Genomic DNA, 21968 nt, shown 5'->3' with positions numbered 1-21968 from the left:
ATCTATTAATAGATAAAAATATTCACCTTAGTTTCAAGGTTGGCCAACATTATCTATATATTCTCGTTCAACTTTTTCTAAGTTATTCAAGCTAAATGCCAACGAAAAGTGTGAGCTGGGCGGATGCCAGAGGCGGGGACCCTGGCGGTCTGATCTTCGGCTACAAAAGCTAGCTCTAGGGACGTGGAATGTCACCTCACTTCTGTGCTCGTCATGGACTGTCCATAACGAACACCTTGTGGCACCGGGACACTCTAGGCCGCAGTTCAATGACTTTGTAGTCATATCATCGAACTTGTGGCCGCAGGTTAAAGAGAGGGACGGAGCTGTCAGCTGATCACTACCTGGTAGTGAGTTGGCTCAGATGGTGGGGGAGGATGCCAGTCAGGTCTGGCAGACCCAAGCGTGTTGTGAGGGTCTGCTGGGAAAGTCTGGCAGAGTCCCCTGTCAGAAAGAGTTTCAACTCCCATCTCTGGCAGAGCTTCAACCATGTCCTGGTTGAGGCGGGGGACATTCAGTCCGAGTGGGCTGTGTTCCGTGCCCCTTTTGTCGAGGCGGCCAGCCGCAGCTGTGGCCGTAAGGTCGTCTGTGCCTGTCGTGGTGGTAACCCCCAAACTCCTTGGCGGACACCGGCAGTAAGGGATGCCGTCAAGCTAAAGAAGGAGTCCTATCGGGCCTTTTTGGCCTGTGGGGGTGAATGGCCTGTGTATAGGCCAGCTAAGCAGCTTCGGTGGTCGCTAAGGCAAAAACTCGGCCATGGGAAGAGTTTGGAGAGGCCATGGAGAATGACTTCCGGACGGCTTCGAGGAGATTCTGGTCCGCCATCCGGCGGCTCAGGAGGGAAAAGCAGTGCTCTGTCAACACTGTATACAGTGGGGATGGGGGGCTGCTGACCTCGATTCGGGACGTTGTGAGGCGGTGGAGGGAATACTTCGAAGACCTTCTCAATCCCACCGGATGAGCTGGTAAATGTGGCCGGGGAAAGTGAAGTCTGGCTTAGGCAGCTGCCCCCGCGACCCGACTCCAGATAAGTGCAGAAAATGGATGGATGGATGGAAAAAGAGTAAAACGTAACATCAGTTTTAACTGATCTGTGGACTCTGCATGGGTAATCCATGTTATCTAAGTCCATGTGTGCAGCAACATTCAAGCTTTATATTAAGAAACACTGTGTTACTGTTAGTAGCAAATCTAACATAGTACAAGTCAAAAAAGTGCAGATGTGCAAAATAAGTGCAGATATTTTACGTATATATTTTACATATGGAATCATAAATCCAATCCGACATTTGTCACATTTGTAAATGTCTGGGCCTAAATGAGAACTTTGCCTCAAAACTCTGTTGGCTTTTATTGCACTTTGAAATAGCAACCTCACCAGCGGGGCAGCAAGATACAAGAGGCATACCAGTAATTGACTGCTCTGACCCATAGCATTGAACCCCATCTTCTAGCTATGTCAAACAACCTTTCTTTGTAACTACGATCAAATCAGGTTTTGTACAGGGTTGTGTGCACATTGCTTGTCTGTGTGTGGGTCACAGCAGTTACTGCCTTCCTGAGATATAACAAATCTCACCCACACTGTTTCTTATCCTTCTGCACTGCATGCCTCTTTTTTCCCTCTTGCTTTCAACCCAGTCCCCATCTGAAAGGTCATCCAGTCTTCAAAAGACCCAAAGTTATATTTCCCTTTTTTTTTCTATACTCCCAGAGCCTCCATGCCTGTCTACTTGACTTTTTATGATGAAGCCCAACACCACCTGTAAAATTACTTTTCCCTTCTTTCCTTTGCTGAACCTCTTTCCTATTTCTGTATAACTTGCTGTCTTGGAAAAAAACTGTTTCCATGCAGCTTCCATGTTCTTCCTCTACCTTTCTTGTTGTTGCCTTTTTTTTAGAATCTGATTTCCTATTCTGTGCACAGCAGGGCCCATCTCTTCATTTACCTCAGGGCTTATGGGATATAGCACTCCTTGTCCTCTGTCTCCTCATCCTGTTTCAACTCTCTTTTTTTAAAAAATAAAAATAAAAAGAATAAAGAACTCCTAATGACCTGGGTGCAACCAAGACGGCCTGTGTGTAATCTTTTTTATCGTTAATCTGATGCAATGAATTGTAATGGAATTAGAATTTGAAGTGTTGCAGCACATATACAAAAGCAAAAAAAAAAAAAAAATCTCATGTAATGTAAACAGTATATCAAGGCAGTTTAAATATGCAGTTCTTATTTTTCTTTTTATCAACAGAATGTGTTTGCATCCAAGGGTCTTGCAGAAAAAGTAAGCCTCACATTTAACACACCCACACACACATTTGATTTGACAAGGTTGAATATTTAACAAGACCTGTGGCACAGCATACTGGTTCAAAGTAGGATGGTCAACTCAAAGGAAGGAGCTTGTTGGTTCAAAAACAGAAGCATGTTCTTTAGATGTGCTCTGGTTTTCCTCCTCAGTCTAAAAGCCATGCATGTTAGGCTTACGGGAGAATCTCTAGGAATCAAGGGCAGTCCAGAAAGTGCTTACCCTTTCTTAAACCCTGTTCACGGTTGGCAAGAGATTTTCTACATGTGTGTGTTGAAATTGAAGCAAGAAGACTGTGTTTAGGCAATGTTGTGCATCCGCCTCTATTTTCTTCTTCCTTTCTTTCAGACTTGCTGACTGACTGAGAACTGATTTACAACTCATTATGCACAGCGTCTCAGCCGGGAGTTGCTTCTGCCTATTAATTTTGTCATTCACCTACAATAGGCATGTTCTGTTCACAAATAGAATACAAAACTCCAGACGCTTCATTACGTTGCTCCTGTGTGTGCTTACTAATGCAGCTGGCCTCCTCTCCTGACTTCCTCAATGTAGGTTATTACCTGGGATGGAGCACACACTTGTCCTGCCACTGGGGGCACACACTTGCAGAACAAAAGTTAATTCAATTCAGTCAAATTACAAAGGGATTTCTTTTTCTTTCAAGGTAAAGATAAACACACCACCTATAGGAATTCACTGATAATAAAATCTAATATTATGCATTGTATATTAACAAGGGGGCATTTGAATGAATGCAATCTGTTATTAAATGGGCTAAATATGTGTTAGATTTGACTTCTGCTGCACATTCCCAAAGCTCAACCATCTATCAGTGTTCACATTTTTCTTTTTTGTCTGTACTTAAGCTTGTTTACTTTGCATGAATCCTTCAAGGTCAAGTCAAAGGCTCAGGTCCACCAGTCTGTTGGTTAGGGCAATTTCAGTTGTAAAATCTGAAAAATGTGTTCCTGGTTTTGCTTTTTTAACATGTGTGATTTAGTTATTACATTTGTTAGTTCAGTGGTTCCCAAACTTTTTCTACAATGTCCCTGTTTGAAGGAATAAACATCCCCACCCTTATATACAGAGAACTATATAACTATACAACTAAAAAAAAAAAAGTAACTTACTATACTCATAACATCACAGACATGAGGGAGATGTAATACGAAAACACATTTACTGTTCAACCAAGAGCAAGATATTTGCCTTCTTTCATCACAGTTACCTGTTTCTCCATATCTCTCTTGTTCTTTTTTGCCTTCAATATGTTCAGTAAACCCTGATTTTTGCTACAGTTCTTCTTCTTCTTTATTGTTTTTGGCAGTTGGTAAAAACAATTTGGTGCATTACTCCCACCAAGTGGTCTGGAGTGTGGACCAGAATCTTTCCAAGAGCCCCAGTTGTCTGTGTAGTTTGTCTGCTACATTTTCCCAGTCCCATGTGCCCATGCACCCATCCACATATTTGGGGACCTATCATGTTACCATGCCTCCCCAGGCCTGCCCCCCAGTTGGAGAACCACTGAGTAAGTTTAATAAAAATTCTAGAAGTCTGCTTCTCAGTCGAAGATCTGTTGAATGGGACCTTCAAAGTTGTGTCCTTCTGATCTATAACAAGTGGGAAAATGTCACAGCACAGCAGAAAAAAGCACAGCTAAATAACAGGCTCTTGGCTGAGTACCTTAACAAGACATTTAAATAAAAAGAGAGCATTTTTAAAAGATGTAAGGAAATTTATTGATGTACAACAGTTGAATGTGAAACAATTTTGTTTGGCAATTAGACTCCAGTGCTTCATCTCAGTGGAGCTCTGGTATGCATAAAGGAGGAGGATAGGATAGGACCCCCCTCTGAGCTTAGATGTTGGGGGTGGATGAGCGGAGATAAAAGGTGGTAAATACTTCTGATGAGGCTCGTCAGCCTGGGGGGTGAATGGCAGAACAGAAGACAGTTTTAAAGATTGGGGAATAGACTGATTAGCTCAAAAATAACAGCAAGAAAATCAGTGAACCAGAGTTGTGCCAATAGAATTTATGAATGAGGTGAATTTGGCAGCACGGAAAATGGAAGCAACAAAGAGTAGCAGGATGAGAGGCCTGAACACCAGATAGTGAGGAGAGACTTTAGAGAAAAAAAACACATAAACTTTATTTATACTGGTATGTAATACGTTGCTGCCTTTTTACTTAATATAAGATGCTAAAAACTTAATGATGGTAATTAATATGGTTAAAACCCGTAATTAAAAAAATTAAAATGCATGCATTGCACCAACTTCATCAATCTTACTTCCACAGTCTCTTTGACACACGGAAAGGGTTGTAGGTGCTGCGAGAACACAGATTTATTACAAATTTACTGAGCCATCCTTGAAATTTCACCGGATGATGGCCTTGCAAAGAATATTTAGCGATGGAGTTGCCCCTTGATGATGCTTTATGATGTGGCTTTCTTGAAAAGGATTTCTCCTTGACTTTGAGCCATATCTTATGTAGTGATGAATTTGTAGTGCACATGCTAGGTCTTAATCTTCTTTTGGTAAGACCTGGCAGATGATGAACAAACTTAAATAAAAACTAAAGGACAAAAATGCTAATGCTAATTTCAAAACACGTAGACCTTCTTACTTTAGTTTTAAATTGACAGCAGGTGAAATGACAAGCAGATAAAATAGTAGGAGTTTTACTTATTTTACCCACAGAAATCTAACAAGAGAAGAAAGCATTTAGCTGATAGCAGTCAGTAGAGGGGGGACAGAGCTAAAAGTGGATTGAATATTGCACTTAAAAACAGCTTTAATACAAAATATTCGAAAGTGTAAGTTATGACTACTGCAAAGTAAGCTGATTCTATTCTAACTTTCAGTCTCATTTCTGAAAACATAAATGACCAAAATGTTGCTGCTGAGGTTTTAAGTGGGCATTCTTGAGATCCTGGAGTATGTCCACAGTTGCAGATGAGAGCCTGGAAGGAGTGATTAGTCATTGCCGCTGGTGTTGCTCAGTATTGATGGATTTGTAGCTTGTAAGAATAATAGAAAAAAGGAGAAGAGGGAAAATTACACATTGTCTGTACTTTCACAAGCCCTCTTTTGATGTGTCAGCAAGCTCGTACTCTCTGCTTCAGCATTTGGAAACTTCTTGGTGTGTGAAAGCAGGACTCCCAGAAACACAGTGTGGGGGAATTCAGTTTTAATCACACGCTTCTGTTAAAAATGCTTCAGTTATTCATAATGGCTGTCCTTATTTGGTATGTGCATGTGATTGTGTGCGTGTCTATGCCCTCCTGTGAAGAGCAGCTGGTCCACTCACTCCTGTGCTCTGGGAATCAGACATTCTTATTGATCTCCTGCTCCCATGGGAGATATGTTTGTTTGTGTGCATTCACGTGTGTGTGCACTCACTTGCACACCTCTCAACATTTTTAGCTGCAGTGTTGGAGCACATGGATTAAGCAACATTTAGTTTTGTGCAAGAGTGCCACTGGCAGGTGACAGAAGAAACTACATGATGTTTATTTTGCAAACTCCTTCACTGATATTAAAATATGATATTGAATCTTTCTTTCTCTGTGTCTGTCTTTAGTGTGCTGGTTGTTTACTCCTGAGTAGGGAAGAAAATGTAAGGATCATTGATCTTTACTTGGATTTCTTTCCATCAGATCAAGTTGGCAGTATTAAACCAAGAGCTATGTAACTGTGTGTTTGTGTGTGTTGCAGGTAGTAAACCTCGGTGGAATTGCTGGATTGAAAGGAGAAAAAGGGGAACGGGTAAGAATGAAGGATGTCATTAAAGCAAATCCAGATACAAAATGTGTGTCTTATAAAACTATCAGTGGAATGTATGAAGTAATTAAATGTGCATAGACATGCCTAGTATTATCTTCCCTTACACAAACACTTTGATAGGGCTACTGCCTAACATGATGCTGGATTTTGACCAACTCACCACCTATCCAGACTCTCTTCAGCTTTCTCTGTTTCACACCAACAACCAATCATCTTTCCTCTCCATCTCTCCTCATCTTAGGGTGATGACTGTGCTGGCTCCCTTACAGGTCCAGTAAGTAGCATTTCCATTGTGTCCCATTCTCACCCTATGTGCCTCATCTTACAGAGAAAATCAGTGTTTTGTCATTTGGCATGCAGGGCTATACGCCTGATATATTCACCCAAATTTCTCTGTGTTGACACATGCCAACCAATTGTTTCCAACATTAGTGCACAGAAGGACCCAAAGGCCAAAAGGGAGACAAAGGCGAACCGGTAAGTGCCAGTGTTCTGTTGCAGGTTACAGTCACACATCCCACTGCCTTCCAACCCATATAACCCCTGGTAGCTGTTTAGTTAGATTTTTATGCAAAGCCTCACTGTTAAACATCCAGTAGTGGTATTATTTATTCAGTAAAATTAATGGTGTTCTTTGAATAGTTATTTAAATGCAGTGAGTCATTAACCATGCATTTGTATGCATAAATATAAGTGAGAAGAGTCTTTGAGTTTCATCTGGTTCCTCTATTTGTATCTGTATACTACTGAATCCTCCTTTTCTTAAGCTTGTGTGTCCGTTTGTGTGTGCATGAAGAAGGGAAATGCTTCTATCTGGTAGTCCATATGGGTTGCTGACTGGACACTCTGTTGTTTGCCATGCTCCAGCGACGTGTGCATTTTGTCTCTTTCTAGCCAGGTCATTGATCTAGGCCTTGTCTCTGTTGCTTCTCTCCACAGGCCATGGCTCCCAACTGGGATGCTGCAGCTGGGTACAAGGTGAACAGTTTAAGGAACTCCTGATGATGAATATTGAAGATTTGACCCTTTAATGATCATCCAATTAAATGCTAACCTCTCATTCTATTGCTGGCTTTGTCTAGGGGGAAAAAGGTCAGAAGGGAGAAATCGGTCTGCAGGGTCTGACAGGCAAACCAGGGAGAGATGTAGGTATTTTTATATTTGTTTTCTTTTGCGTTAGAATTAGAGCATTAGAGTGGGTGAAAGTTCCTCTCCAAACACACTTACACATCCACATATGCAGCCACTTTTATCAGGCTTCAGCGGATATTCAGTGAACTTATACGGTATTACTCTTTAAGCTCAGACTTCCACTGATACCCCCCCCCCCCCCACCCTTCCACTTCCTCACTCCCATTGCGTTAAGTCAGCCTGTTAATGCCTGCTAGATTAGGCTAGAGCAACAAAGCTTGCACAATCAATGCTGCCTCATTGACTGTTGCTATTTGTCTTTCAAACAGGCAGGCATCTATTCACGAAGGCTTAAACCTTTTAATCTTCCCTGTACGGTGCAATGATCCTGTTGATGCATGAAAACTTTTAAGTAAAAATTATGTGTGTGAGCTGTGAGATATTCCAATGATTTTGCTATCAGACATGTTCATTTTCAGTTGCATGCCAGGCCAAGTGCTTGATGTGGCCAGATTTGGTGAAGGATAGCTTCAAGGATAACCATTTGACATTGTGATTCTTCATACATTTGCTGATGTGGCTTGAACCAGGCTGGCAGAAAATATTGTATGCTCTATTGAAGAGAGTATCTCACAGGCTAAACTTCTCCCTATATCTCCTGTTGTAAAATGTAAAATAAATGAAAGAAATCAAGCAGTGTTTCTCAGCAATTTGTGACGACTTGTTGGAAATGGATTTCAGCAGCGCTTGTGTTGATACTTCTGTGATGTCACTGATGATGGTACTTTTCTTTCCGTCTGTCACCATTTCCCAGGGTCAAGCTGGGTCCGTCTGTGTAGTTGGCCCTAAGGGACAGAAGGTCTGTTTGCTTTAAGTCATCAACCTCTCTGTCACAAATATTCACTCCAGTTTGGATTTAATAGATTTTGTGTTGAACATTTTTTTTCAGGGTACACCTGGTGTGGTGGGTCCTGAAGGGTTGGCTGGGGAGCCAGGGAAGCCCGGACTTCCAGGTCTGCCGAGTGCTGGAATGCCAGGTCCTCCAGTAAGTTTGCTTTGAATGGAAAAATCAAGGATATGGTCAATTATTGGATGGTGTCGTCACTGTAATTATCGTTATGTCTTCATACTTCTTCTCTTTGATTTGGCAGTGCTGTTTAAGTTTTGTTTCATTGTCCTTGACAAACTCTGAAAATATCTTTTATCAACTTGTATCATGACAGGGTCCCCCTGGTGAAACAGGTGGTGCAAAGGGAGAAAAGGTAGGATTGCATTTTGAAATATAACCTTTTTTGCATTGTTCTTCACATCTCTAATAGAGATTATTGTCAGGTGTACTTTTACATCTGCATGTATCTCTATAGGTGCCAGTAGATAGTTGTACACATCCTAAAAGTAAAAACAGATGTACAAAAAAAAACATATGAAAAATTAAAAATGGTCGAGCCCAAATAATAAAATAATTAGTTTGTGGGGCGACTAACAACTGAGATATAAATAACATGGTCAATGCTATCTTATGAATTAAGACAAGTAAATAAGTAAGTTGGGACCCTCTTTGTGGTCCCATGATAATTTCAGGGGGTTGCCATATTATTGTAAAAAAACATATATAAATATAAATTTATCAAATAAATTATGTCTGTTTATTAGGGTTGTCAAAATGAAGGTGTTGATGCAACGTCAATCTGTGGTGTTATTTTTTTCACAAATTAATGCATAAAATGCATAAAGAACAAGTTATTTTTGATGGCATATTAAAAATCTGAATTTGACATTACTTTGGCAAGAAAAGCTGATCTACACTCTTTATCAGTGGTGGTAATGCATCAAATTGTTGCATGCCCACTGCCAGAAAACCAGAAGAAGTCATTTCATATGCAGAATACATGATTGTGACCACAGTGGATGGAGGAATCCAAAAAAAAAAAACCTGTCGGCCTTTTAAACTAAAGTTTGAGAATTACAAAGAAGAACAATCAACGAAAATGTTGCGTTTGAAGACGGAGCAAGTTTTTTTTATCACCGAAGCACTTTCATCTCGATGTCAAGCACACATTTGTTAAGGGCTGCAATTTTTGGTTCAACACCTTGTTTTTGGCACATCACAAGCTTGTCTGGAGGGGAGCAGGTGAGGGTTCGCAAACACCAATAAATGTTATCTTGGCTCAAAAATGTTAAGAATCACTGTGTTAGAGAAATATCCCCAGAAAAAATAGCTTTTGAAATTGCTAAATTTTCCACAAATCTCTTTAAATGTTAATGACTGAAATTAACATAAATTTAAATTATTTGGAAAAAAATTTATCAAACTTGAACTAGTTGGCTTGAATAATGAATAAACAAATAAGACAGACAAACAGAATAATACCTTAAATTAATGCATAATAGTTTGGGATAGTTAGGTAAGGCAAGGCAAATTTATTTGTATAGCACATTTCAGGTACAAGACCATTTAAAGTGCTTTACATAAAACATTAAAAGCGTTACAAATGGTGCAAAGAAATTATCAAAAGACAGCAACAAATAGTAAAAATCTCAATAAAACCATAATAAATGATACATCGAAAGCATTAAAAGTTAAGTTATAAGTTACTGTGCAGATTTCATGCATAGGCACAACAGAAAAACAACATGTTTTTAACCAGGATTTAAAAGGATCTAGATTTGGTGAAAGTTTAATCTCCACTGGTAGTTTGTTCCACTTGTTTGCAGCATAACAGCTAAATGCTGCTTCTCCATTCTTTAGTCTGGACTCTGGTCTGGACTAGTTGACCAGAGTCTTTTGATCTAAGAGCTCTGCTAGTTTTATATTCTCTGAACATATCACAGATGTATTCTGGGCCTAAACCTGAGATTAAACAATCAGAAGGGTTTTAAAATCTCTTCTGTGACTGACTGGAAGCCAGTGTAAAGATTTTAAAGCTGGTGTGATGTGTTCAGATCTGTTTGTCCTGGCTATAACTTTAGCAGCAGCGTTCTGGATGAGCTGCAGATGTTTAATGCTCTTCTTAGGACGTTCTGTTAAAAGAGCATTACAGTAATCCAGTCTACTGGAGATGAATGCATGGATTAAACTTTTAATTCTGTTGATGTTTCTGAGCTGGTAAAAAGCTGTCTTAGTGGCAGCTTTGATGTGGCAGCTGAAAGTCAGATCTGAGTCTATCAACACTCCAAGGTCAAGAATGTGGTTGTGTGGGTGTTAACCAATGCTGACCCTCTTTTCTTTGCTACCAAACAGAATAATCTCACTTTTGTCTTCACTTAATTGTAGAAAATTCTGTCTCATCCAGGTGTTTATTTGCTCCAGACTCTGACACAGTAAGTCTATTGGGCTGCAATCAAACCTGGAATATTTATTTATTTATTTATTTTGTTTAACCTTTATTTTACCAGGCACATGCTTTTACGGGCATGGCTTGGCCAACATGGCAGCAGTAACACAAACAAGAGGGGGTGTTTCACAGTACAATACATTAAACAATACCTAACAATATAAAATGACCCGAAAAGAGCATATAAAAGTTGAACAGAAAAGTTCCAAGGACTGACCCCTGGGGGACTTCCCAAGTCATGGCCAGTCATGGCTCAGATTCATAGCTGCTGGTTGTAACAAAATTACTCCAGCCTCCAACGATCAGAACCAGTTAAGGACCTATCCAGAAAGTCGAAACCAGTTTCCCAGCCTGTGTAACAGGAGTCTGTGATCTGCAGTATCAAACGCAGCACTGAGATCCAACAGAACCAAGACTGATACCTGACCAGAATCAGTGTTCAACCTAATGTCATTTAACACTTTGACCAGAGCTGTTTCAGTGCTGTGATGAGGTCGGAAGCTGGACTGAAATTTATCAAGATTTCCACTTTCATTTAAAAAGTCATTAAGCTGGTGAAATACAACTTTCTCAATAACCTTTGATATAAAATAGAGGTTAGATACAGGTCTATAGTTTTTCATTATAGAGGCATCTAGAGTCCTTTTTTTTTTAGAAGTGGCTTAAAATGTTGTCAAATTAGTTGCATTTCTCAGTGGAAAGGAGCGCTGGGCTTATCTGTGCAGGAGGAATTGTTGACATTCTTGTTAATAATTTTAGATAAATGCAGCTATCTGGCCTTGTACAGCTCATTGTTATAGTTACAAAGGCTTTGTTCGTACAGCTCATAGTGAATTTGACGTTTTGTATTCCACCACTTAAGTTTGGCTTTTCTGCATTCTCTCTTTAGGTTTGTGAGCATACTGGTGTTTTGTCGTGGTGTTTTCTGTTTGCTCAAGGTGCTCTTGATTCTTACTTTTGCAACAGCATCCATTACGTTGTCAGTTTTAAAATTAAAATGATCCAGGAGTCCATCAACTGACTCTGCATTGGTTTTTGGTAACATAGCAATGGCCTCAACAAACTGAGCACTTGTTCTTTCACTAATGTACCTCTTCCTAACTGAGAAACCAAGCTTGTTTTTTTTTTTTTGTTTGTTTGTTTGTTTTTTTGTAGTTAGTTTACTATAACAGAAAAATAGCTAAATCCACAAGCTGAAAATGGCTTCTTCAGTACATGTACTGGATAAACAGTGCATTAAAATATTAACTCTCAAAGTTAACTGATAAATTGTTGAAAGTTTACTTCAATTGCTTAAAATAAATTTTAAGTATTTAACTTAAAAATGGATGAAAAGTCCAACATTACAAAGTAGCAGCTCACTGTAATATGGGTCTACTGTAAATTTGGCTCTCAGTTGTGCTGTGTGGTAAATATTACCATCATTGTTTCAGTTTTTATACAGAGCAAAACATGGGTACCGTCCAGGGAGTATTACAGGAATTTTTGGAAAATCCTTTGGCTGCCAAACTCAAAATAATACCATAGCTCTTATGAGTGATTTTCAAGTTTTAGTTTTTGCTTATAGGGAGAAACTGGACCTTCAGGAAATGACGGGCTGCCAGGAGATCCAGTAAGAGACATTTTTTAAACATTGATTGGTAAAGGTGTGTATGAAATTTCAACAATCAGTAATATCTCAATCCATAAGTGTTTGACAAGCATTCTGCTGTTTTCATAGGGACCAAGAGGACCAGCAGGGGCTAAAGGAGAGAAGGTATAATACAATGTAAACAGTGTCCTTAATCTTTTTATCTGCTCATCTTTGTCTTGTCTCATCGACGCTTTTGTTTATTTGATTTTGTGTTTAATTTTCAGGGTGATCCTTGCGAAGTGTGTCCAGTCCTATCAACAGATATTGGCAACACAGTGGCTTTGCAAGGGAAGCCTGGCACTAAAGGAGAGCCTGGATTACCAGGACGAGGAGAAAGAGGACATCCTGTAAGTACATCAGTTAGACTGTAATATAATGTAATGTATTCTGTACTTGTCTGGAATCCTCAGCTTTACATTTTTATGATCTTACTGCATGTTTTATTAGAGAGATCTAGACACGACCTGAGTTGTATCTGACAACTGAACCTTGAGCTCTTATTTGATAGCATATATATTTAATTTTCCTTATCGTTCCGAGAAAAACATGTGGCATTTATTTCCACCCTGAGGTTGTATTTGCCCTTGTAATTCTCATATTGTTTCAGTAGCTCAAGGGTAGAAGACATGATATGCTGTCAAAACTTTAGTCACCAAGAGAAGTGTTTCCTTTTTAGTGTAATCTTAACTCTTCTTTTTGTCTCTCTAGTGACTCCAAACTCAGCATTTTGCACATTATGTTTCTCTTTATTTCTCTTTCTGCAACCCCCATCTACTCCAGCAGCTGAAATAGAGAATGATTTGTGTGTAGGGAGCAATAGAATATAAATCTTGAGCCTTATGAGATTCTCTGTGCAACGATTTCCAATAGTGCCAGCATCATTCTGTCATACCTGGTTACAGTAGAGGGAGAAAGAGGTACAGCAATAGAGAGGAAGAAGTAGATATGACCTCTTCCTTGCAAAGCTCAACTAACAATATTCTTACTTCTGAATCTTCCCCCATAAACTTTTGCTTTGCTCTGCCTCTGTATTTACCAGGGACCTCAAGGTACAGATGGAAAAGCTGGACAGAAGGTATAGACTTCCCCCCTCTTTTATTCATAATTTATGGTTAATTCTTATTCTGTGGAGGTGTGACCTATACATGCTCATCTGCATTCCTACACATACAGATATGCTAACATCAGCAGTGTAGAAGAAATGGATGCAAGCAAATCTAGCTGAGCCAAACTGTGCAAAATCAAAATCCAAAAGCCCACACATACACCTAGCTTTCACACAGGTTTAGGTCTAACCAATTACTTGTTTGTAAAAGCTTAAAAACAAAGTCCACACAGTGCCATCAACTCACACCCACACTAACATTACTGATATAGTCTGACATCTGCCTAATTGCATTGACCAGAATGCTTCCACTGCCGTGTTCAGACAAGACATCTCAAAGCAAACATACTTGGCAGAGCAGGCTAGGATTAATTTGCCTTCATGGATGTCTGGTTTTTTTTGTTTTGTTTTTTTTTGTTTGTTTGCTTTTTCAGGGAGAACCAGGATCAGATGGCACCAAAGGAGAAAAGGTTAGCTAAGTGCCTGTCTTATATTTGAGAATTAAAGATTTCTAGTTTAGGCTGCATTATTTAGCTGTCTGCCTAATTACTTAACTATGCTTTGTGATTTTTCCTTGTCTTGCTCATGTTGCTCTTTGCCTTTGAGCTCCAGAACATTTATACCCATTAGCTCAGCTTTTCTTTTCTCAAAGAGAAATACTGTGGATGAAATATTTGAGACAATCTCTGTCATCATGCTTTAGGGAGAGTCATGTTCTGTGTGCCCCACGCTTGGAGACCTAACTCCTAACCTTGGCCCCAATGTCCTGGCCCAAACCATGCAGCAGAAGGGTGAGAAAGGAGAGCCTGGGACTGGTCAGAAAGGAGAGCAAGTAAGTCTGGTTTGCTTTACTTTTACTAAGAGGAAGAAAAAAATATATGCAGTACAAAATCCACAAAAGAAACTGGCTAGGTAGATGTTTTGTTTGACTACATTTCTCTTTCTGATTTTGCTTGCCTTGGTGTGCTTTCTTGCATATACGAGCTGTAATAAGCATCTTCATTAAAGTGATATATTGTATGATTTTTCTGTTCCACAGGGGGACCCAGGAAATGTAGATTCACCTGGCCTTAAAGGAGAGCAGGTAAGAAACATAAACAGAAATAGTAGTAAAAGTGGCTGACCTCAATAGCAGACATGGCTTATATAACAGGAACTCACCCAGGTTTCTGATTGGAGCTCTTAATAGACATGATCAGGAAGATAATCACAGCGGTGTACTAATCTCAGGGCCCAAACTGTCTACCATAGGGATTTTCCTCAGCAGGAAACTTATTAGCAAAAAGCCTAGATACTCAAAAACCAATATCATTTGACATGGCAGCCTGTAGGGTGCAACTTACTATGAAGGGTGAATTACCAATTTAAAAACCCATCCATTTTTATCAATTCATAAAATTCAGGGTATTTTTTTTTCTTTTTTCCCCTGACTGTCTGCAGGGGAGTGCAGGCAGCACAGGAGCTGATGGTAAGCCGGTAAGTTCAGCTTCATTACTTTAAAAATGATTATTTTGGTTCACATAATGGCAGTGCTATAAAATAAAATTTGATCATGTGATAGGGCAAATCTGGACCAAGGGGACCCAGTGGCAAGGACGGACAGAAAGGTGCAAAGGTAGGAGAACAGAGTAAGATAGAGGTTATGGTTGAGTAGCAAAATATGAAAAATACACTCCTAACCTTATGTTGTTCCTAAGCTCATTCATGACCTTGTTGGAAAATGTCATGAGGTTGAAAAAAGGTGGTAAGAGAAATTTGTAAGGAAGAAATAAAAGCCAACCATGCTGCAGTGAGAATCAGTGAGACCATGCTGTGATGTGAGTCTACAGTAGTGAAACTACATTTAAGTGTAGTAAAATAGAAAGTATTACTTTATTATGAGTGTTGGCAGTGAAAAATATTGTTGTCACAGGCTTCATTCATGCTCCTGTCCTCATATTTATCTATACAAGTCACAGTTAGTATGACAAAATAAATATAATAGAGCATCGCTTTGAAGGTTGCAACAGCATAAAAACTTTGGGATGAAATTGTGTCCTTTCTTGTACAAAAAGTAGTTCAGTCATGTGATAGGCTAAAGCAGTTTATAAAACTCTTGTATTTTAGAGAATTTGAGCAGATATCATCATGGCTGCTATTTAGATGCGTTCAGGTTATTTCAGTTAGAAAGCATTCACTTATGAGTTCAGTTTCATTTTATGTGTATTTCAAAGTCTTGTATTTGAAAGATTAACTGAAACAGCTGAATAAAACACCTCGGTTTGTGAGGCTCTGTTGAAGCGAACTCATAATGCACGACTACCAACTGATAGCACCACAAAGCTGTGGTCATTTGGTCTAAATCAGTCAATGGCAACAAGCCCAAGAGGAATTTTCTTTCAAAGAAACTTTTAACAATTGACTTCAAAGTCACTTGAAAATGATAGCGTGGCCCAGCTGTCTGTAGTAGCATTGTTTTTAAGCATTGGGCATGTTTTTCCATGTTGTAATAGACTGAGTTCTCTTTCTGGGCTAATTTTACTCGGGATATAAAATTAAATGTAATGAAATGGTGGAAAAAGGTGAGGGATTTAAACATTGCCTGACCATGTCTGAGCACACATATAGTACATACATTGGCTCAGCACTCAGAAAGGGCACCGTTCAAGACTCAGGACTGACTCAGGTAGGATCCATCAATGCACAACAGCTATACCAACCTACTCCACCTCTCCCCTGCAGAAGTAACTTTGGCTAAAAAGTAGTATTGGCATGTAAATTGTTGAAGTTTGTTAGCAGAGTATAAGAGCGCTGATTTCCCCCATCATTCTGTAATTAACTTTCACTCAGAAAGTCACAATCAGTGTGGAGATGCAGAGAGGAATTTTGGATGCACTAGTCAAGCTAGCACTTACTCAAAATTGGGATACAACTAATGCCTTTTTGTTGTTTACATAACCTTACAGTTGTTCAGGCAATTGTACATTTTTACCTTTTAACATCTACAACACCAGTGTTTTGCAGACCGTGTTCAATGATTCTTTCTTTCTTTGTAGGCTGGCTGTGTGCACTACCAGCATAACATGGGCATCATCATTGAGAAAATATAGTGCATATGTAAATGCTTAAGTCTAAAGTGAAACAGGCTAACAATCCACACTGCAGCATTTGCTTGAAGCACTTATTAAATTTGAACATTAGATGGTGACAAGGAGTTGGCATGTTACCCCTGTGTTAGCCCTGTGATAGACTAGCAGTCGGTCCAGGGTGTCCAGGGTCCCAGAAGCTGCTGGGACAGCTGATAGCTTGACTTCTTTTTTTTTTCTCCAAATTGAGAAGCAGTACTGCAAGTAAGATGCTGACTACTTAATTGCACAACCCACTTGAAAAAAAAAAATTAAAAGAAACTATATTTCATAGCCTCATTATTGCAAAACCTTTACCATAAAGGTGGAGGAGCTTCATAAATATATATATATGTATCTTTATTTTATTTTATTTAATTTTATTTAACCAGGAAAAACCTCATTGAGATTAAGAATCTCATTTACAAGAGCGTCCTGACCAAGACAGCAGCAAACCAAGTTACAAATCAATCAAAACCACCAATAAAATTATATATCAAGGCAAGGTATTATTTTTATTTATCAGCTAGATAAATAAATTAGTTTGAATTTTCACACTAAGGAATTGAAAATTCTACCAAAGCATTCTCATTGAACAATCAGTCATGCACTCTGAGCTGAAAAGGCAGATTACTCTTTGGGTTATTGAACACTTTTATTGTATTTCTTTTTTTCTTCAATTTGTGCAAAGAAAAAAAAAAACTCATGCTTATCTCATAAGCTTTCAGTCATTCTGATTAATGTGCATATGCAAGTCATGTGATTGTGGAAAAAAATCCCATTAACACATGCACATTTTTTCTTGATAATGTAATTTCATACTTCATATAATTTAATGAGACTTTAATATTATATTTATCTTTTTACAGGGAGAACAAGGACCATCTGGTGAAAGTATCCCTGGCCAAAAGGGTGAAAAGGTGAGGGTAGGAAAATGTGTTGGTTATGTATCTTTTAACTTAACTGATATTTAAACTAACCTTCGTGACTCTATGGTCCTCCCTAGGGCGAGTGTGGTGTGTGCCAACCATCAGAGGCTGGAAGCAAATCCACCGACTTTACAGTGCTTAAGGGAACAAAAGGTGAACCTGGCCCCCCAGGTCCACCTGGACCCACAGGTCTTGGGGCTGATGGCAAACAGGTGCTACTTTTCTTTTAGAAAAAGATATCTGTAACCCGAAAAAATACACATTGAAATTCAATTTGTAGAATAACATAGATGTAGTTTTTAGGATTTTTCCCCATCCTACAGAGGCAGTATGATCCCCTTTAAATACCTAAAATCAGGAGCAGAAGAGTTTATTAGACTTCCAACATCAGTTTACCCCATGAAATTTTAGAGCAAGACTTCCATAGAGATCTTCAGCATAATTAGAAAATTTCCATGACACCAGTATGGCTGAACACAGCCTGACTGACTGGAACATGGAACAGGCCAACCTTAGAACAAATGGAAAAAAAAAGAAAAAAAGAAATTCAAACATTGCATACACCATTACATACATTATGGATCTTCATCATGATTAGTCATTGAAGTCACAGGGCCAGGGTGGCCTCTTGGCTTGCTATGTTGCTGAACAGATTAACTGCCATCTGGATGAGTGAAAAGTTTGCGATGCTGAAAGATCCCCCCTCAGGGCAAATCAACCCATAATGCTTATTGTGTAAACAGAATATGCAGAGATTCTTCTTGTACCGCAGCAGTTTTGCTAAGTATAATAAATTCAGTTTGGCTCATGTCACACCTCTCATTTATATGCTGTACGCTTCTGTGGTTGGCTTTATGTCAAAAGTTTTTATTTTACCTGGATGGAGAGAGGCTTGCAGATGACTGTGCTTGTATCTTTGCTCCATACAGGGGCCACCAGGTCTGGCTGGTGCTAAAGGAGAAAAGGTAAGTTTCCTGCTTAAGTCTTTTATGGATCCACTCTATAAAAAGCTGTACTCTGTGTTGTTTTCCAATCTGTTTACTCCTGAATGGCCACATTTTAGAGCCCTGTTGCCAGCTGAGTAATTAAAACCAACTATTCAAGCTTCTTGGACAATGTCTGGTTTTTAAATAAGTCATTGTCCACATATCACAAAGAGTCCTCCTTGAATTATCAGTTGAAAAACCTGAAAGAGGAGATTTTGAGAAAGCCAGATGTTATTAATTAATTTAACATTACTCAGATCAAGATTGTGTCGGCAGGAGTCTCAACCCAAATGATGCCAAGTGGGGAGCTCAGCTTTTTATTTTAGACCAGCAAGTCTATTTTTCAGAACATTCTTTTCACCTTAACCCACCCAAAAATCTGAGATGTAAATCTGCCATCAACAGAGCCAGGCTGCGTTAAATCACCTTCAAACTCATCCAGAGGAATAACTCAGTTTCTTCTTCAAAGTATTTACTGGAATACTGAGACTGACACTATTGCTGGTAGTTGAGGGTAAAATAAATCATCAGATTTTGGCTTCATGAGGTTCTTTGTTAAAGTCAATAACATCACCACATGTATTTTTAAAGAAATGTAGTTGGAATTATTTTGTTGAAGTCATGTTTCTAAAAGAATATTTCACCAAAATGTTGTGGCTGCTGTTAGCATCTGTTGCATGCATTTCTGTTCTTGTACAGTGTTTGCTAAATCATGCTTGGAACAGTTAATTAAACCTTCAACCAGCTCACAATAAGTACAATCACAGCAGATGTGCTACTACATATTGAATTATTCTGAGTCTCTTACAGGTGCACAGTGTAAACAAAGCACTGGGAGTCAACCCATAAAAAAATCCCTTCTAACTTTACTAGAAGGGGCTTATGGTCTCTCCTTTGATTATTGTCTTGTGATGTTACCAGGGTGAACAAGGGGACCAAGGAGACAAAGGACTGAATGGGGCTCCTGGAGTGCCAGGTTTGCCTGGAGAGCCTGGTCAGGATGGATTAAGAGGCTTAAAGGGAGAAAAGGTACATGCAAGCACAATCAAATCAAGTCAAGTTTATTTCTATAGTACATTTAAAAGCCACGGTTGCTGCACAAGCAGAACAAGTCTAAACAAACACACACACACACACACACACACACACACACACACACACACACACACACACACACACACACACACACACACAAATATCCAGGACAGCGATAAATATAGTTCAAATAAACAGTGTTAAAATAAATTTGTAAGACAAAAACAGTACTTGCATGACAAAAAATAAAATAAAAAAATAAAAAAGAATGCTACTTAACCACATCTATAAGCCAAGATCAAGAGACTGAGTTACTCTGACTTGTAAAGGCAGGTCATTTCTTAGAAGCCATAACTGAAAAGGCTCTATCACCTCTGCCTTTTAGCCTGGATCTAAGAAAGTCCACTGATTCATAGACTTCAGAGCTCCGGATGGAGTATGAGGCTGTAAAAGTTCAGACAGGTAAGATGGCACCATGCCTTTGAGACTATTAGAAACAAGTAAGAAACTTTTAACTTTAATGATTTGGAAGCCAGTGTAGAGAGGCCAGCGCAGGTATAATGTCATCACACCTTTTCTTCCCTGTCAAAAGGCAGACTGCAGGCGGTGAAGTGATGATTCATCAACACGACATAATAAATTACAGCAATCTAAACAAGATGTAAAAGCTTGAATCACTCAAAATCATGCAAAGGGATGTGGGCCTTCACCTTACTAAGAAGACTTAAATGACAAAAGCTTCCCTTGACCGGCTGATCTGTTTGTCAAATTTAAATTCAAAGATCACATCAGGGTGACAATAAGAATGCAGTGGGCTAATAACACCTGATTACAATTATTTCTGTTTCGCATCTACTGATTAGTCTAAGTTATTTATTTTATTAATGCTGATCGAGTTGTAGCATCTGGGCATTCTCTTTCCTTATCAAAGCAGGAAGGAGGAGCTATAAAAGGCATGCATCCAATTTGCAGTCAAATATGTTCTGATTTTATCTGCTAATATCAAAATACAATAAGTGATCTTGATTTTTTTTATATCATAAATAACATCAGTAGGCCATAACAACCCTAATAACCCCATACACTTCAGGCAGCAACTTGTAAGCTTTCAACATCACTGTGACTTACTCTGAGCCACACCAAGAGTTGAGGATGCTACCTGCACCTTACCGGTTAGCACTTACTGCAGCAGCAATGTGTGCTCAGCATCAGACTAATCTTTACTGTCAGCTAAAACTGAGTTATAGAGTAAAACTGGGGAACGAAGTGGAGAGTCACAGAAAAGTAAAAAGAAAAAGAAAAAAAAAAGGTCCAGGGAAAGAAGCTGAAACCTGTCCCCTGCTAAGCAGCATTAATTTGTGCTCCTCATGCTCAAGCTTTTTAATCTCAGCCTGCAACATAAGTAAGGTCTCATGCTGTGCAAACGTCAACCCAGTACTTCCTCCAGCTGCAGCGCCACCCAAATCCAGACCAACAGCTTGCAGGTTTGACTGAAGAACTCTAGCTTTTACCAAGTTCTCTTTCAAAATCACTTTTATATTCTCCTTTAAGCGTTTATCACCAACATCCAATCTCTGCAATCTTTGCTAACTGCTGCTGCCTTGAACAGGGCACCAACAACTCCTCAGACAGAGCTTTCAAAATTCCTCAACTGTAGCCATAATGCCAGAACATCAGCCCAAACTACCAAAACAGGGCAACATGACTGATGTAAGAAAAAAAAAAAAAAAAGCCAAAGTCCAGTCCCTCTAGCTGCCTACCAGGATCTGACTAAGCTCTCCATCTAGTCTTCAAATGCCAGTGGTGGGTATCTAAAACCCACAAGCCCAGTGTAGCAACTGGATAAGCAGCAACTCCACCCACAACATTGGACGCGCTACCTAGACAACTGCTCTAGTCACTGTCGACACCACACTACCAGATCCTCCCAAACGAACTCCAAAGGGAAGCCGCTCTGAAACCTACAGAGACAGAACAACAGTGAATTACTCGCGCTGTGCACCGGATTAGCCGACTAAACCCCACAGGTTCACATCACAACAGGCCAGCAACGTAAACTCAACTAAACACAATTACTTACCACATGCAACACAGAAATCACAGAAACAATAATGTAAGCGACTGCTGCATCAAAACAATTTACAACCAAGCACGGAAGCATTACTATCAACCACTCCATCCAGGAAAATGGCAGTCATGCGGTCACCATCAATCAGCTGCACTGCAACCTACACCAGGTCAATCACAAGCGACAAGCCACTACTTGTTACAGCCTGGCTCAATGGCTGTAACAAAAAGAGAGGCAGGCACAAAGTGGTTATTTACAAAAATATAATTTATGTAAGATAAATCAAATCAAAAGAACAGAGTACAAGGCCAGGTAACCTTCCAGCTCAAGCCAGGAAGCCACTCCGAGTCCAGGCTAGTAAGGTTTTTAAATTCGAGCCAGAGCACACTGGGCCCAGATGTGGCTTGTGCAATTAATCCAGTGGTTCTCAAACTGGGGGACGGGCATCACAAAAAGCTAATTGGGTTTTTTGTACTTTTACCAAGGCTTATTACAGGTTAGATTCCAGCGCTTAAAAACGTGAAACTGATGATCTAAATGGGAG

General features: G+C 39.4%; 1 protein-coding gene across 5 annotated transcripts in view; it reads left to right on the top strand.

The window, feature by feature from the left end:
• Window positions 1-21968, top strand: part of col16a1 (collagen, type XVI, alpha 1) — a 98402-nt gene that overhangs the window by 50468 nt on the left and 25966 nt on the right. For 2 of the 5 annotated variants that reach the window (XM_042012237.1, XM_042012234.1), the window contains exons 9-31: window positions 2250-2282; window positions 5896-5931; window positions 6030-6080; window positions 6340-6372; window positions 6531-6575; window positions 7038-7076; window positions 7181-7243; window positions 8044-8088; window positions 8179-8274; window positions 8453-8491; window positions 12132-12176; window positions 12285-12320; window positions 12422-12544; window positions 13237-13272; window positions 13737-13772; window positions 14006-14134; window positions 14342-14386; window positions 14743-14778; window positions 14864-14917; window positions 17276-17326; window positions 17413-17547; window positions 18265-18300; window positions 19243-19350. In XM_042012237.1, coding sequence (XP_041868171.1) covers window positions 2250-2282; window positions 5896-5931; window positions 6030-6080; window positions 6340-6372; window positions 6531-6575; window positions 7038-7076; window positions 7181-7243; window positions 8044-8088; window positions 8179-8274; window positions 8453-8491; window positions 12132-12176; window positions 12285-12320; window positions 12422-12544; window positions 13237-13272; window positions 13737-13772; window positions 14006-14134; window positions 14342-14386; window positions 14743-14778; window positions 14864-14917; window positions 17276-17326; window positions 17413-17547; window positions 18265-18300; window positions 19243-19350 — 1350 coding nt within the window. The remainder of the gene's footprint in view (window positions 1-2249; window positions 2283-5895; window positions 5932-6029; window positions 6081-6339; window positions 6373-6530; window positions 6576-7037; window positions 7077-7180; window positions 7244-8043; window positions 8089-8178; window positions 8275-8452; window positions 8492-12131; window positions 12177-12284; window positions 12321-12421; window positions 12545-13236; window positions 13273-13736; window positions 13773-14005; window positions 14135-14341; window positions 14387-14742; window positions 14779-14863; window positions 14918-17275; window positions 17327-17412; window positions 17548-18264; window positions 18301-19242; window positions 19351-21968) is intronic. The other 3 variants (XM_042012235.1, XM_042012236.1, XM_042012238.1) reach the window with 3 other exon arrangements.

Source organism: Melanotaenia boesemani, chromosome 17, assembly GCF_017639745.1.
Source record: "Melanotaenia boesemani isolate fMelBoe1 chromosome 17, fMelBoe1.pri, whole genome shotgun sequence".
Classification (NCBI taxonomy): Eukaryota; Metazoa; Chordata; class Actinopteri; order Atheriniformes; family Melanotaeniidae; genus Melanotaenia; species Melanotaenia boesemani.
The sequence above is the reverse complement of the archived record's forward strand: the minus strand, read 5'-3'. Positions and strand labels throughout refer to the sequence as shown.